We start from the raw sequence: 16,938 nt of genomic DNA, 5'->3' as shown, positions 1-16,938 counted from the left end.
AATACTTTATATAAAATATTTTTTATTATTTTATTAAACTATTTAGAATTTTATAAAGTACGAAATTCATTTGACAGTGACAATAATTTCTATAATTTTTTGAGTATACAACAACATCATAAAATATTATTATGAATGAAAGTGAAATTGCAATCAAAGTCTGTAAATGCTATGTCATTATACAATATTCTTCTTATTTATATAGTGTATTTAAATAATATTAATCATTAATTTTTTAAATAAAATATAGTTAAAAATTAAAAAAATAAATATTTTTTTATTTTACTGAATCGAACTCAGTTCAATACATTTAGATTTGGTTAAACCTAATCTGGCCAAAACAATGCTCCACCATTTTCCACTATTCACATTTGCAAAGAAACCTTGAACGAGTTATCTGCCATGATTGATTCACCTAAAAATCTTGATCATATACAGGTATCCACCTCTTCCGGCTATTGCAGATGACTAAAGTTTGGGAGAGGAAAGGCACCATTCCTCGTGAAGCAGATCTTGGAGCTAAATCACTCCGCCCTCGGTCATCTTCATTATTTTGATCTTCAAACAAGTTGGGTCATACACAATCGTGCAAGGGAGAAGCTCCAGGAAGTCATCTGTTAGCTACTCTCTTATGTAATGTTTGAGGAAGACAAGCTACAGCATGTACAATTTGCAATTTCAAAGACAAAAAACAATAGTTGAGCTGGTTTTTTTTAGAGCACAGTGGATCTTGAAAAATAAGGTTAGCTATTGTTGAAAAGCATAATTTTCTAATTTTTTATCAACCACAGGTGTAGCTACAATTATTTCTGGTTCCACCAAAATAAAACCTATTTTTTTTTGCATAACCAAACATATAAAAATTATGATTTATTTTAACCTCCAGTATAACTGCATTACCGAAGAACACCTTAATACAAACACTTTCGTAAAAGGTTTCTTGAAAGCATAAAAGACACTCTTGTTTTCATATTGTTTCTTTTTGTATTTAAAAAATAATATTTTTTTACTTTAAATTATTTCTTTAGTGTTTTTCTATCATTTTAATATGTTAATATAAAAAACAATTCTTTAAAAATAAAAAATATGATGTTAATATATTTTTTTAAAAAAATATTTTTAAAAAATAATTACTACCATACTTTTAAACACACCAAATATAAAAGGACGATGGAAATATTTTAAAAAAATAATTATTACCATATTTTTAAACACACCAAATATAAAAGGATGATGATCCACATCAAATATATAATGCATGGGGTATTTGTTATTTTCCCTTTTCTATTCCATAATATTTAAATTATCACGACTGCAGTCAAATTTAATTTGTTTTTTATAATTGAACTGCATGAATAAAAATACTTTATTTACTTTTTATAAAAAAAATAACAATACCACTGAAGTCATCGCAGCCATCACCTTTATTTTTATTTTTATTTAAATTATCTTCATTCAAAACAGTGGTCGTTGTTGTTTCTTATTAAACTATCATGTCTCAAAGTTAAAACAAATAAAGAATATTAAGAAATAATACAAAAGTATAAAACACATATTTGACGAGGAATATTAGATATTTTAAAGTTTATAAAGTTAAGCGATTGTACTTGCTTAATATTTTTTTTAGATTTTTTAAAATAAAGTAAAACTAAAGCCAGACGTCATCCTTCATTGGATAAAATTAAGGGCTTTTGTGTTAAAATAAAGAAATTAGATCTTAATATATTATATTTTTTATTAAAATAAAGTGATTTGATAAAATTTAAGTTCGATGTAAATCCTTAATCAATAATAACCATAATAATTTTTTTTTTAAAAAAAAATTATACCCTCGCACAAACTCCTAACACGTACTTGTTGCACGAAAAATATGGATAAGTATATTTTCATGCAATCTTCAAAGAATTGTATAAGTGTGGTTTGATCCTTAAATTTAGAATATGTGCAATTACATCATTGTTTTATACAAAATGAAAAAGGAAAACAAATAAAGTTTGCTATTAAAGCCCGAGGCTGAAGTTATAAGAGATTCCGATGAAATCTGAATAGTGGTCAGATGAAGTAAAATGTTAGGATTGAAACAAGAGTGTTACTAAATCTAGTTTAGTTAGTAAGATCAATTTGATGGCTCGGTCAAAGCCAAGTATAATATTAAATTGTGTAGAAATTAATTTAGTTAAGTCTCAACTTATTTTTTAATTGTCAATGTTAAAACTTGGATGAGACATGATTTTTTTTTAAAAATTAGTTTAAAGATATTTTTAAAATATAATTTTAAATTGACTTATATAAATCAAAATTAATTCATTTAATTTGTGACCCGATTTAAAGAACCGCTCATGTTCCACCTAACTTTTTTAAAATGATTTAAGATAAGATATGACTTGACTTTTTATTTAATAAATATTATCTTTTAAATTTTAAAAGATATCATTTTGATTTGACCAGATTAATCAAAATTTATCTACCTAACTTTCAACTCATGACTAAGTTTGAGTGATAATTATAAACTGCGGCTATTTTTTTAAAATAATTTTTGTGTAATAATATATTATAATTATTTTTTAAAAATTATATTTGACATCAATATATCAAAATAAATTAAAAATATAAAAAAAATTAATTCAAAATAAATAAATAAAATTACTTTTTAATTTAAAATACAAGAAATAAACAAATCTAAGTTTTATAACTATTTTTTTTAATGAGATGATATTATAGCTTTTTGTCATTTTATTAAGGTGCTATTTTTACGGGCTTGATTGGTGAGTGATTGAAGACACTGTGCGTGGTGGACCTCGCAATCTCTCATGTTATTACATATTCCCTCAATCATGTCACCGGAAGAAAAAAATCAATTATAGTTTTCAGTTTATTTATATTTTCTAATATGGTTTTTTCTTAAATATTTTCTTGTAAATAATTGTGATCATGGGCGTTGCACGTAACATGATGGCTACTCATTGATTTGAATGTATTTTCGAAAAAACAAAAATTAAATTCCCATAACTTACCATGTGATTTATAATTTATCACCTTTCTTCTTTCCAGATAGATTCACTGGCCTATAAATTAACAGTGTACTCTTACTTCTAGATTAAAAAATTTTATTTTTTATTTTTAATATAATATTTAATTTAAATTATAATTAAGCTATTATGTGAATTTATATAATTGTTGATTTTAAAGGGGAAATTAGATTTATAAGTTCATTCATAGATTAACTTTGTTTGATAATATTAACTTTGTTTGATAATATGGTTATGGTTGTTTTTTAAATAATTTTTTGTGGTAAAATACATATTAATAATTTTTTATTTTTTAAAAATTATTTTTGATATCAGTATATAAAAATGACTTAAAAAATACTAAAAATATATTAATTTAAAATAAATAAAAAATAACAATATTTTTAAATTTTTACAAAGATATTTTTAAAACTCAAAATGAGCATTGCATGATTGATAGGTTTTCTCCATTATTTAATTACTATGAAGTAACACAATTAAAAAAAGCTAAATATAAAAAAACAAGAAAAAAAACTAATTTTCATTTCTCAGATTTATAAAGAAAAAAAAAATCAAATTAGATAATAAAACATTGGCTTTTGAAATGATTTGCCTGTCGTCGTGTCTTCATTCTCCATAAAACAATCCATGTAGCTGATAATTCACAACAGGCAACAATGCAAGAGGGCTTTCGAATTTAAATACTCAACAATATCTTTTTAAATATTTTTCTTTAAAGTAATACAAAGGAAATGCTGAAAAATCAAAATTATTAAAGTATATGCAATGAACCTTTTATTTTTTCTAGAATTATTGCTGGGACCTTTTAAATTACAGTAACACCCAACTCCTCATTACTGTATTGAAATTTTATTTTTCTCTCTCCCACGTGGAGGAAATGTGAAGACACATTTTCTATTTCTTTTATATATATATATATAGCTCCGTGTATAAATAGAAATTTCATATATTTCAACACCTCTAATTGTTTGTAAATGATATTCTAGACTTCCAGTAGTAAATAATATATATATATATGTATAATATAATATAAAATAATTTTATATTTTATTGCTTATTTCTTTCATCAATAAAATATTTAGTTTTTAACTGAAGTATTTGTTTTATCTTATTTTATAAGTTCTACTAATAGAAATAGTATATTATTTTAAAGGCACATATAGCTTATTTTTTAAATAGTCTTTTTTGTATTAATATATTGTTTAATAATTTATTAATATTTTTAAACAAAATCTCATCACTGGAAGAAATAAAATTATTATTCTTAAATTTAAATAATTATTTTCATTCTATATTTTTTACTCTTAAAAATACTTAGTGTCTTTTATTTCAAAAATAAATATTTATTTAATTTATTTTTAAAATAATGAACTATTCATTTTCACATACAAATATTATAAAAAAAGTCCAGAAGAGTAAAGAATGTTTTGAACATAAGGAAAATGAGCATGGTTAATTTGCAAAAAAAAAATAAAAATAATACACAGAAGTTTTAAAATAATATTTTTTATTTTTTAATTTATTATTAATATTAACATATTAAAATAATAATAAAAAATAAAAAAATATTTTGAAATTAAAAGAACCTTAAAAATGCAATTGAACTGAATGTGAAACACTATCTAAATATCTTGTTTTGTTACTGAGTATCTTTACATCAACAATCAAGTTTAAGTACGATTCCAATTATTTTTTTTAAAAAATCTAAAACGACTATTTTGAGAGTTTTGTTATAATATAGTATATTTTTTAAAATAATATAATTAAAAAAAGCTTTAAAAAAATAGCAGAGAGTTTACGAGTGGTAGATGACTATTATTACAGTACTACTCCTGTGTAGTAAGCGTTCAACCCTCTCAAATTCCGGTGAAAGAGGCCACCTACTCCTCTTTTGAAACCTCGTGAGCATACAAGTTGATTTCCGTCAGCGTAATCCGATAGTTGATGTGTCACCTTTTACAATGACATGTCAGTCACCGTACTTGTCTTAAAATCAGATCTTAACCGTACAGATGTGAACAAAATCAGCCAAAAAAATAAAAAAAAAGGAGAAAAACTACAAGTGGCAAAACTTTGTGACCCAAGTGAAGAACAAAGTTGTCCGTACTGTCCTAGAAGCGGTTTTTTTGCAGTTTAACCGTATTTTCTTATTTTTAAATTGTTTTAAGATTATAATATTAAAAATATTTTTTTAAAATAAAAAATAATTTAACAAACACTGTCTCCGTGTATTTTCATATTATTTATTTGAAGTTATTTTTTTAAAATTATTTTAATGTCATAATATTAAAAATAATTTTTTAAAAATAAAAAAAATAATTTTGAAAACATCATGACCCCACTCCCCCATCACTGCCTAACTTGTCCTTACCATCTCCATTTCATTGCCATGGCAGCTTCTTCAACTTGAGACGCTCCCCGCTCCTCGCTCCCTTACTCAATCTATGAAAAAACCCTTACAAAACCCTACTTTCTCTAAAAAATGGGTTCTCTGCTCCAATTTCAAGACCTCAATCTTGCCCCGTCTTCATCCTCACCCCTAACCACAACCACCACAGCCGCCGCATCCACCAGCTCCAATACCATAGCCACCTTTCTGTCCGCGAAGGAGACAGCCAAAGCTTTGTTAGTCCCAAAAGTAGAACCTAAGCTCGAACCATTTGATGTTGAAACCCCAATCTACCAACAACAACCACCACAAGACCCCAGCAGCAGCACCCGGGATCTTTTCTTTACCAGTTCCACCCCGACTTACTTCTCTAATTCCCAATTAATCCCTCCTCTCTCCCAGTCCACATCCTCCGAGGACGACAATGCCAATAATCTTTACTCTGAATACAACCGAATCTCCGAACTCTTTCGCACAGCTTTTGCGAAACGCTTGCAAGATCAATACGGAGACATTTCCGTCGTTTCGGACCCAGATTCCAGTGCTATTGTCCCTTTTAATGAAGATGATAATAATAACAGTGTTCTCTCCACCGTCGTGGTCTCCCGGCGTCCGAAGTATCCGCAGCGGTCTTCTGAGCTCGTGCGTGTCACCGACCTGGGAATCGAGGACCAGAGGTATTTTCGTGACTTGGTCCGCCGGACACGAATGGTCTACGACTCCCTTCGGATTTTGTCTATCTTGGAGGAGGAGAAGCGAAGGGGAGAACGCCTAGGACGCCGCGCACGTGGAGATCTCCGTGCTGCCTCTGCAATGAGGGATTGTGGGCTCTGGCTCAATCGGGATCAGCGGATTGTGGGGTCCATTCCTGGTGTTCAAATTGGGGATGTTTTCTTTTTTAGAATGGAACTCTGTGTTATGGGATTGCACGGACAAGCTCAGGCTGGGATTGATTATCTTCCAGCGAGCCAGAGCTCGAATAGGGAGCCTATTGCCACTAGCATTATCGTTTCAGGTGGTTATGAGGACGATGAGGATGCTGGAGATGTGATTATTTATACCGGACATGGTGGGCAGGACAAGTTGAACAGGCAATGCGAGCACCAGAAGCTGGAAGGAGGGAATTTGGCGTTGGAGAGGAGTATGCGTCATGGGATTGAGGTAAGAGTGATTAGAGGGATTAAACATGAAGGCAGTGTTAGTAGCAAGGTTTATGTTTATGATGGATTGTATAAGATTCTTGATTACTGGTTTGATGTTGGGAAATCAGGGTTTGGTGTTTACAAGTATAGGCTTCTGAGGATAGATGGCCAACCAGAAATGGGTAGTTCAATCTTGAAGTTTGCGGAGAGTTTGAGGACTAAGCCATTGACTGTGAGGCCTAGAGGGTATTTGAGTCTTGATATTTCGGATAAGAAGGAGAATATGCCTGTTTTTTTGTTCAATGATATTGACAATGATCACGATCCTTTGTGCTATCAGTATCTTGAACGTACTGTGTTTCCAGTCTTCGTGTTCACTAATGGAAGTAATGGAACTGGATGTGATTGTGTTTCGGGATGCAGTGATGGCTGTTTTTGTGCGATGAAGAATGGAGGTGAGTTGGCTTATGATGAGAATGGTTTTTTGTTGAGGGGGAAGCCGGTGATATTTGAATGTGGGGTTTCGTGCAGGTGTCCACCAACCTGTCGGAATAGGGTGACACAAAGGGGGTTGAGAAAGAGATTGGAAGTGTTTAGGTCGAGGGAAACAGGATGGGGAGTTAGGTCATTGGACGTGATCCATGCTGGTGCTTTTATATGCGAGTATGCAGGGGTTGTCCTCACTAGAGAGCAAGCCCAGATTTTCAATATGAATGGTGGTGGTTTGGTTTATCCAAATAGGTTTTCTGCTAAATGGGCAGAATGGGGAGATTTATCTCAGATCTATCCAAATTACAGCCGTCCATCATATCCTGAGCTTCCACCACTGGATTTTGCAATGGATGTGTCAAAAATGAGGAATGTTGCCTGTTATATTAGCCATAGTTCAGCTCCAAATGTGCTGGTGCAATTTGTGCTGTACGATCACAATAATTTGATGTTCCCTCACATCATGCTTTTTGCAATGGAGAATATCCCACCTTTGAGGGAGCTAAGCCTTGATTATGGCGTGGCTGATGACTGGACAGGAAAGCTTGCTATTTTCAACTAACTGATTAAGCTTAAAGAGGACGTGCAACTTTTTTGTGTGGTGCAGCACTGTGTTCTGAAGACATGATGTGCTAAGGTAAACTTAACTATCCCTGTTTGCAGCTTGACGTCTAGCCTGGACACATATTAGTGCATCTTATTCTGTTTGTCCATTGTTATAATAGGATATGTTTTTGTAGTTCTGGTAGTTTGCAGTAGTAACTGTGTCTCCTGTTGGGTTATTATATTTTTTTTATATTCAATCGAGTTATTGTGTTTTATTGTGCATAGGCATTCCTTTCCTTACCAGGTTGTCTTCTCGTGGAGCTCTTGTTATTTATTTTTTTGTCTAGTTCTTGCAGTCAGAACAAGTCAAATTCTGTTCTATTCTTTCCTATCTTTTACTTATTAAGTTGTGATTAAATTAGTATCCCATTACTGCTATAAATCATAATACTGGCTTTGTAAGGGTAAATCTTTTATGATGTTTGTTTTAGGGTGTCTTTACCTTAGCTATTCTGGTTTCTTGGAACAGAACATCATTTCTTTTGCCCTTGATGTGATATTTCCTGCAAAGCTGAGCTAAAAACTACATTTTCTATGTTTGGAGTAATCTGCAGCATGGTCTCTGAATTCCAATTTTGCCAATTAGGTTTCTGAGTTTTAGAGTTTACGTTCACTGTGGTGCTCTCATGCATGTCCATCAGAACCAATTTAACAATGTCATGCCACTTAAAAGTTTATGGATGATGCTTTTGTCATCCGTGTTAATAGTTTGATTTTGATTTGCCCTGTGTTTCTTAATTGTTTTCAAGACATGCTGTTAACCCTCCTTTTCTTTTTGATATTGTTTTTCTTTGTAAATAATCTGTCTTCCTCTGAAATAGATGAAATAGATATGATCAAGAAAACATCGATGCCTTTTTAAATTTGTGACTCCACTCAACTGCTTGATGCTTATTTGCCATTAAGATTCTAGATATGCTCGGGCTGAAAGTTTATTCAATAAGAATAGTCTCGGTTACAAGCAAATATTATGAAACTTCCTCTGAGCCATCATGTCGCATGCTTCCTTGATTTTATGACTGGGTTGATTGTTAAATAAAACCTCACCATCCCAAATGTTCTAATGGCTGCACATGGGAATTTGCCATTTGTAGGGCGGGCTGATAACAATTGGACAGAATTGGACTGGAAGCACTTGATTGCTGTCCATGAAAAGTCAGAGCCTTGAAGGGCTGTGTAAATAAAGGAAATTAAATGTTTGTGGCCTTCTCTAAATTAACTATAGATATCATTCAGTTTTTCCAAGTCTTTATCATTTTTTAGGATATCCTCTTTTACTCGTAAGCATCTCCTTGTGCAATCCATCAATGTTTAAACATCCATTTATGTATTGAGGCTCATTTAGTTTTTTGGCTTTCCTTATTGTCCCTAAAAATAGATTTATTAGCACATGATAGTTATTACTGCCCTGTAGAATGTAGTATTTATGCTAAATCTTCACGAAACCATTACCCTAGTTTCTTATTAAGATTGAATAAGGTTTCTAAGCTAGCATTTGGTTTACCATCTCGGGAATAAAGAGATGGAGAGATTGGTGTATTTCTGTTTTGGAAGTATAAAAATTCATTTTAAAATTGTCCTAGAAACAAATTTATTTTATCTTTGTCTCTACAACGAAACAAGTTTCTGTCTCTTTTGTAGTTGTCCCTTATGTCCTGGGATATTTATCAAATGCAACCTGATCAACATTCTGTTTTGTCCCTTTTTGTTTAGTCATCTCTAGTTCTCTACACAGCATAAAGATTTTATGGTTACCATAGTTTGCGTGCAAAACCACAACTAAATAACTTGGAAAAAAGAAAATGATTGGCAAATACCAAAAAATAAAATTTTGAAAAGATAGAATTAAATAACACAACCATTCAGTTACGCATCTAAAGCAAGAGAAGGCAATAAACTTCAAACTAAATTGTTGTGAGGCTCAAGATGAAGTCTTGTAGATGAAATTGTGCGCTTAACTCCATTAAATGAACACTCAAATATTTGTACAATGAATTAGATTTCATGTGATAGTGTCATTGTATAGTGATTGGTTTATTTATAAAATTGTTAATGAGAATTAATAAAACTAATGCATCAGTGATGTTTGTTATCTAAATTTTCCTGATAATGGATAAGTGCTTCACTTTCCTACTAATTGTTTCACTAACTTCCATAAACACATCAGTAATCTCTTTCATTTGTTAGTGTTTCCTCCATGTGTTCCATATTTAATCTCTTAAATAAGTAGTTGACTGATGGCGGGAGCTATTATTCACAGAGACAGAATTTTTTGGGTTAGGGGGGTTCTCAAACAGTGATTTCTATACATAATTACCTTTATTCATGAATGTACGGGGCAATTGTTGGGGTTTCATCTCTTGAAGACATGTTGAGATATTCCCCCCAACCTCTTTAATTTAATAATACTTTTCTCAAGAAAGTTTTCATGAGAAAGGAGAGGGTGTTGATTGGTAATCAAGTCATTTCATTTAAGTGCATCAATATCTGAACTTTTATGAGTGTTTATCAGAGCACTATAAACGCTGGCTGGCCAACCTGCTTAACAGTCTCAACAGCGAGTGTTTGCAATTGTAAGTGTACATGCCCAATAATTTCTAATGGAGATTCTATCTAGTCACCTCAAAAAGAGGAGCAACTGACTTTCCAGATAGTGTTGTTTGTGAATGTAATATCGAACCTTAGGCTGCACGATGGGTTGGTGGTCCCATTTATCAAAATACCCATGCAATCTGGGATTTCATACATTGGATGTTCCTTAGGGCTGCAAATGGTCTGGTTCTGAAGTCATTAGTGACTTACATGGTATATATCACAGCTGTGATGTCATGTTCATGCAACTAATTGTATAGCATGCACGGAAATGTGAGAATCAATTTCTTATCTCATGCCAACTTTGTGCAATATGATTTAATTCTTCGCAGCTTTCTTCTTGTTCTGTTCTGTTTTTTTTTTTTGTTTTTTATTCCATAGAAAAAGAAATGCATGTTCTCATGTTCATCACCTTTCGCAGGTGGGAGTTGGAAAATGGATCCTCCCCGGTTTTGACCAAGGTCTTCAATTTTCTGGCTGCTATCTTTTTACCTTGAGAGTTGATGCTACAGAGTCCTCTATTAGAAAGGAGCATTCACCTATCATCTGCACTACAAGGCTTTCTCTGCCGCAACCCCCCCTCGATTTCATACTTCTGGTTTCACAGGTGATTAAAATGGTGAAACAAAATGCTGGAACTGAAAATTTCTCCGCAAATATGTGGATGCTGCTGCACTGGCATTTTGACTTCGTAGTTCACAGAATTTCGAGGATGAAGTTTTGTACACTAATTCCTTTAGTCAATTTACAAAGGGTTTTCTGTAAGCGTATTACTTGTATGTTGACTGGATGAACTTTTTGTAACTTGTATATACAAAGTTCCAATTGTATAAGCTTGTATAGAAAATCTCAGAGATAGCCAGTCATTTTATTTTCAATATCTTAGATTGCATTTTGTTATTGAAATGAGGAGTGCGATTGAGTGATGATTGGTGGCTAAGATATTTCATTATGTTACGTGCTTGGTTGGCATGCCCCAGATGCGGGACTCCTTCCTTCAGGCGAAGAGTGTACCTGTTGTTCTGGGGTGATGAATTGGTTGAAAGGACTGGCACAGCAGCAGGGTAGGTTCATATATGCACATCTGTCAGCATGCGTTAGGTTTATATGTGCACGGTATCTGTTAAGCTTCGAATGATGAAAGGCATGTTTGTTGCGCCAGAGTTGTCTTGGAATGAGTAACCATGCAGCATCTGGTCCTCGCTGGTGAGATCTCAAAAGCAATTCCTCGTAGAATTTTTGTGCACTTGACAAATTTCTCTTCATGGGTGTGGCGTGAGAAATCTTGATACCGATTCCTGCTAGACAGTTCCCCAATTCGCATGAATGTGAACTGGGGAACCTTGTCAACTCTCAAGAGGGCATGCCAAGCTATGATGTCAGCTTTTAGAGTTTGAAGCTTAAATGTTATCAGTTTGCCATTGTGATTCAAAACTCCAAGCATTGGTGCCAGCAACACTTCAAAACTAAAATGAACGGCCCCTTGAGGTGAATCATGTTCTATATTCTTTCATCATTTTCAAATTTTGATGCAGAGAAGCAGAGGTGAAAGGAAAAGGACGGAGATATTGGTGCGTGTATTTGCTGGAAGAGTTCGGGTTCCGATAAAGAAATCCAATTTGGCAATCAATTGAAGCTATCGAATTGGTGGGCATGTCTGCATGTCTCATTCACCATTTTCCTCTCCCTGCCGACTTTACAACTTTGCCATCCCCATAATAAGGTATCTAAATAAGAAGTCAGGGACCAATACATGGAGGCAAAGAGCTGACCAGATACAGGTACAATTTTTTTCATTTTCAACTGAAAGGTCTGTCGAAACTATTTCGCTTCCAGTATCACCTCCCACAACATCACAACATTTGTTATGAGGTTAATCAGAAAGCAGGCAGGTATGTGAGAAAACTCTCAAAATTCCAATAATTGTAACACTAACTACCTCCAGTTTTAAGTTCGTTGGGCAGGTTAAATCTTCTTGAAGGAACGGAAGTTTTAAACAAGTAGAACCGCATGACCATGCATTTATAAGTATGTTTAGGATGCAATTTCTTTGATGATGTTCAGCGCTGGCCACTTGGTATCCCCATCACTAAAACATTGCTATTCGATGGTAATAGGTACCATTGGCGAAGCAACTAACTTTGCCATCACATAAGCGCACACTGCCGATGACACTTCCTCTGAAATTGGGTAGCATTCAGTTTTCTTTATGTACATTTATGCAATCTTGAGGTGAGTTCATGGTAGTGTAATCGATAGTTAATATCACAAATCCCCTTAATCACACATCTCATAAAGGGCATCAAGCTTGGGAGGTTATTGTTCCATTTTTTTCCAAAGCCCACTGTCTGGCTCGTTCCATCTTCCGTTTACGCCATTCGTCTAAAGCTGAGTCAATATTTAACACGTTAGTAGGATCATCAGCATGATAGTATAATCAACAACACACCTTAAGAACATAAAGTACTGAAAGCGTAAAAGTTCTGAGGCACCATATAAACAAATACATTAACTATCAATAGCCATATAAATTATGAATCCAGAGACATAAATAGTGTCCAAGACCTAAAATTACTGAACGCAACTAATCATTTTGAATGAATGCGTTTAGGGAGAGGCAATCTTAATGTATTTAACATTCCAACTGACCAAACCATAACCAACGGGATAGTTTGATATTTTATAGCCAGGAAGTTTATTGTTTATTTGATGTAGCAAAGCAATCATTACCATCTCACAGATATAAAGCTTTTCTCACAAAACACAGCTGAAAGATAGAAAATACAGGAAGCAATTACCTTTCAAACTGGAAGCATTATTAAGCGAACGGAAATCCTGTAACCTTTTAGAAAGATCAGCAGCAGCAGTCTGCTTGATATCTTTCTGTTGGACTGTTTCAGGTCCTGCATGTACTTCTTGCTCAATTTCCTTCACCTGCAAACACAGAAGGAACCAACTTCTGTAAAGAACTTGTTCCAGTCCATGAGTTCGCACAATTTCCCTCCTCATTCTTGTTTGATACAAGGTAACATGTAAGGGGGAGAGAGAGATTCCATTTTTTGTGGGAAATAAGAGCATGCCAAATTTCAGGCACATAATCTAATAGTCAAAACGGAAGTAAGAAAACAAAAGCACAGGCAAAGCTTCATTTCCAAAAAGTTTTTCATGTTGTTCTGTGGGATTTTAATCAAACATATAACAAGCATGTTAAGATTCAAAGCAAACACCATACTCTTTTTATAAGATTCCAAGGTTGCATGGCAAGGCGCATCTCTTCAGACTCCTTGATGTAGCTGAGCTTAACTGCGTTTTGAATTGTTAGGCGTTAAAACACAGTTAAGAGTTTCCATTGCTCCTGAAATGATTTAGAAACACAGTAAAGAAATAAATAGAACTCGGTGGCAATCAAGAAATACCACCATCAAGTTCAAAAGAGTTTCATTCAAAAAACAGCAACCTTCAAGAGCCATGCATGGCCTTGACAATACTGATACCAAGCTTAATACCAGATCCTTTGATTAATGTTCAAGAACGGTGAATTTAAATTAGTACATCTTTAAGCTATGTGGATGTAGTTTAATGTTAACTAAATGCCTTAAATATAGCAAAGCATTGACATTCACCAAACTATCACTAAAGGGTTTGTTTCCAATCTTAAAACAACATACAACTAAAAAATGTTGAAAGCATGCTGCCATAGTCTTGTTTTGAATTGTGATTCAGACTAGTCATTTACATTACAGAAGTCTCAGGCAAAAAAGAAAAAAAATTGTGAAGAAAATTGTTTTAGATTCATATGAACTAGAAGAAGACAAGAACAGTAGATCTAGGAGAAGCCAGGAACGAGTGATAAAATGTGGTAGAAATATTTAGGTTAATCTTACATTATTAAGTCTAGAGATCATGATTTTCTGAACATTCTGCACATGCACCACTGTCTGATTGAAATAAAAGGTCACCAATATGGGTACAATTAAAAGAATATTTTGTTGATTAGTTCCAAGTGATAGCCAATACAGAAATAGTATATAATGGCAAAATTACTGGAAACATTCAGATCTCTGGGAGACTGTGGGGAGAAAACCTTTAATTGAGATAAGTTACAAAAAGAAATAATTGAGATACAATAGTTCTGATCCTTCAAGATAAAAAAGATGGAAAAGAAACATAAAAGAGACCTAGAGTGAGTTGGATGATCGAAAACAACATTTCATGAGGTCGGACTTAAAGTCGGTTTCAGTTTCTCCAATATCCATGTCCTAATGGAGTAAAATATTGTATTTGACAATGAAACTACATGCAGTGGTTTTTCTTGAGTTCAAACCAGCTATAACATCCACATAACATCACAGATAGAGAGTAATCATGGTGTTCTTTTGTGATGACGCACCTCTTCAGTTTTTTTTCTTCTTTTCATTATTGTTTTTTACATATAAACAATGAAGTTTCCCTGTTACAGGGCTTCCTGGCGGCCAGTTATCTGAAGAAATATGAAGCACAAGCAGTACTTGCGAGGTGAAAAATGGTGAAATTTCAGATAACAGCAGTCTATATAACTATGCAACAATTCATCTATCACACTTCCCCCTCTCAGAATGGTGAAAAGTTGACAACTAACATACATACACCATCAACCGAAGCAAATCCAATTAAATACAACACAGCGCCATAGTAGAGTCTGATTGATCAATATACTATAATTATCTCATAATGCACTTAGACAACATCCTTGGGTTCAAGTCTCGTCTAAAATGAGCAATGAACTGCACGTTACACCCTTTTATCCAATACAGATTCCAAAAATTAGAAAAAAATCCCGAGGGTCAATTCTCAACCAAAATGAGCATTGAACTACTTGTAACACCCTCTTATCTAAAACAGATTCGAAAAAATTGTCTTTTATGATAATTTTCCTTAGATTAAGCTAAAAGGAATCTATCCAAAAAGAGGAAGCAAAATTACTCGAGGCAATAAATCCTATTCCTAGTAAGGTGCACTCTTTTGAAAAGTGTTGGAACCCTAGGGTGCGTTTAAATGGGAAGGTTTTACCCTACATCCAAACTTGATCATATCGAAGGCTTGTAAAGGATCAGAACGGTTCTGGCTATGACTCGTACATATGCACGAGACTCAAATGTTAGTCTGAAGTGTCGCTTCAACTTAATGCCAAGAGCAGATATCAAGCTTCACTCGCAAGGTGCAAATTGAGATATTACAACAGCGCCTTGGAAAATATAACAAGTCTTCATAAACATCAAAGGATGAGTCCTGTCCCAGTGAAACAAGAGGGGATGAAACATTCTTATACTTGGAAAGATTTCCCATTCATTTGGAAAGTCCTTGATCATAAAATCCAAGACTCCACCCATGTTCTTAACAACCAACAGAGACGCGATACAACAAACGACTCTGTTTATTTGGGCTACAAATCACAAAACCAACAAAATAGAGCAAAGTGATAAAATCCGCCTAGCCGATAACTTTTTATTCAATTCAAACATATACCCATTATTATTCCAACGGTATAGTAAAATTTTAAGAGAGAAAGAGAGAGAGAGCATGCCTGAATTGGAGTGGTCAGGTGAGAGTTTGATGTTGCGGGAAGAGGGAGAAGAGAGAGAGCCCTGAAGCAAGAAAAGGGCTGTGAATGTATTCAACAAAGTCATGAATATTGTTGCGTTCTTGAAGGAAAGTCTTCCTTTGCATGACTGCAGTGTCTCCATTTTCTTCTTCTTCTTCTTCTCGACAATTTTCTTGTTTTGTTTTGAGTGATGAGAATGATCGATAGATGATGTCCTTGTTTTTAATAAAGGAAAGGAGCAGGGCTTCTTCTTTCCTTTTTCTTCTTGTTCGGACAAGACAGGCCAGCTAACCTCAACGGAAATGTTGCTTCTCTGTGGGACCCACTTTGAAATTGATTACTAATAACCATCCCTCGTATTAAAAACATTTCAATTAAGCCCCTCTATTACTAATTGTATCAACCTGACCTTTTTCTTTTTCTTCCTTCTTCCCCACCTCATTCGATCGATTTATGCGCCAATCAAAATTACAAATCTCTTGCATTGACTTTATGCATTTACCTGAACTTTAATATATATAAAATTCTTAAATTTTGATTTGATTATGCCTTAAATAAGTATTTTTCTTCCTTCTTTTAAAATTTTTTTTTGGATATGTGTTAAAAGATATAAATTTAAGAAATTACAGTTTATATCATAAACTTTAATATACATATAATAGTATAATAGTTTATGAGTGATGCACCTAAAAATATTAACAAAATAATATAATTATTTACAAGTTTCTCATTACTTTTTATCTAATAACTAAAAAGATTTTAAGTTAAATATTACAAATTTATTATCCAACAAAAAACTCTAATCATTTTCTTTCTAAGTTATCAAACTTTAACCGGGGTTGACACGGTCAATGAGCTAGGTCTCGGATTGCATGAGTTAACTAAAAAAAAAATTAATATTTTATATAAAAATATTGACAGACAATTTATGTGAATATAACTTAGACATGATATAAATATTAAATTTTAAAATATTTTTTTATCTCATATTGAAAAAAATACTATATTAATATATTATCCTTCTAAGTTGAAGTATTCAAACGAAATTTTTTTTTATCTTATATTGAAAAAACTTAATTTTTTTTCTAATGAACATAGAGTATATAACAT

At 33.0% G+C, this 16,938-nt stretch overlaps 2 protein-coding genes across 2 annotated transcripts; one reads left to right on the top strand and one right to left on the bottom strand.

Moving 5' to 3' along the window:
* The first annotated feature begins 5,373 nt into the window (after positions 1-5,373).
* Positions 5,374-11,125, top strand: LOC105137430 (histone-lysine N-methyltransferase family member SUVH9-like). The gene is made up of 2 exons (XM_011043163.1): positions 5,374-7,686; positions 10,669-11,125. The coding sequence occupies exon 1, from the start codon at positions 5,512-5,514 to the stop codon at positions 7,609-7,611; it is 2,100 nt and encodes a 699-aa protein (XP_011041465.1). The 5' UTR covers positions 5,374-5,511; the 3' UTR covers positions 7,612-7,686; positions 10,669-11,125.
* A 1,018-nt stretch (positions 11,126-12,143) lies between these two features.
* LOC105137429 (uncharacterized) lies at positions 12,144-16,101 on the bottom strand. Its single transcript, XM_011043162.1, has 4 exons — positions 15,811-16,101; positions 13,480-13,550; positions 13,046-13,181; positions 12,144-12,635 (listed from the first exon to the last, which is right to left on the bottom strand). The coding sequence occupies exons 1-4, from the start codon at positions 15,968-15,970 to the stop codon at positions 12,550-12,552; spliced, it is 453 nt and encodes a 150-aa protein (XP_011041464.1). The 5' UTR covers positions 15,971-16,101; the 3' UTR covers positions 12,144-12,549.
* Positions 16,102-16,938: the final 837 nt, after the last annotated feature.

The sequence above is a fragment of the Populus euphratica genome, unplaced genomic scaffold (genome assembly GCF_000495115.2).
Source record: "Populus euphratica unplaced genomic scaffold, PopEup_1.0 scaffold81.1, whole genome shotgun sequence".
Taxonomy (NCBI): Eukaryota; Viridiplantae; Streptophyta; class Magnoliopsida; order Malpighiales; family Salicaceae; genus Populus; species Populus euphratica.
This window is presented reverse-complemented; position numbering and strand designations above follow the sequence as displayed.

Bases quoted from the DNA above. Each gene is read 5' to 3' on its own strand.
- LOC105137430 (XM_011043163.1), top strand. From the start codon at position 5,512: ATGGGTTCTCTGCTCCAATTTCAAGACCTCAATCTTGCCCCGTCTTCA.
- LOC105137429 (XM_011043162.1), bottom strand. From the start codon at position 15,970: ATGGAGACACTGCAGTCATGCAAAGGAAGACTTTCCTTCAAGAACGCA. The intron at 13,182-13,479 runs GTATGGTGTTTG...CTGTGTTTGCAG, and splicing joins CTTGGAATCTTATAAAAAGA to GTGAAGGAAATTGAGCAAGA. The intron at 12,636-13,045 runs GTAATTGCTTCC...ATATTGACTCAG, and splicing joins TAATGCTTCCAGTTTGAAAG to CTTTAGACGAATGGCGTAAA.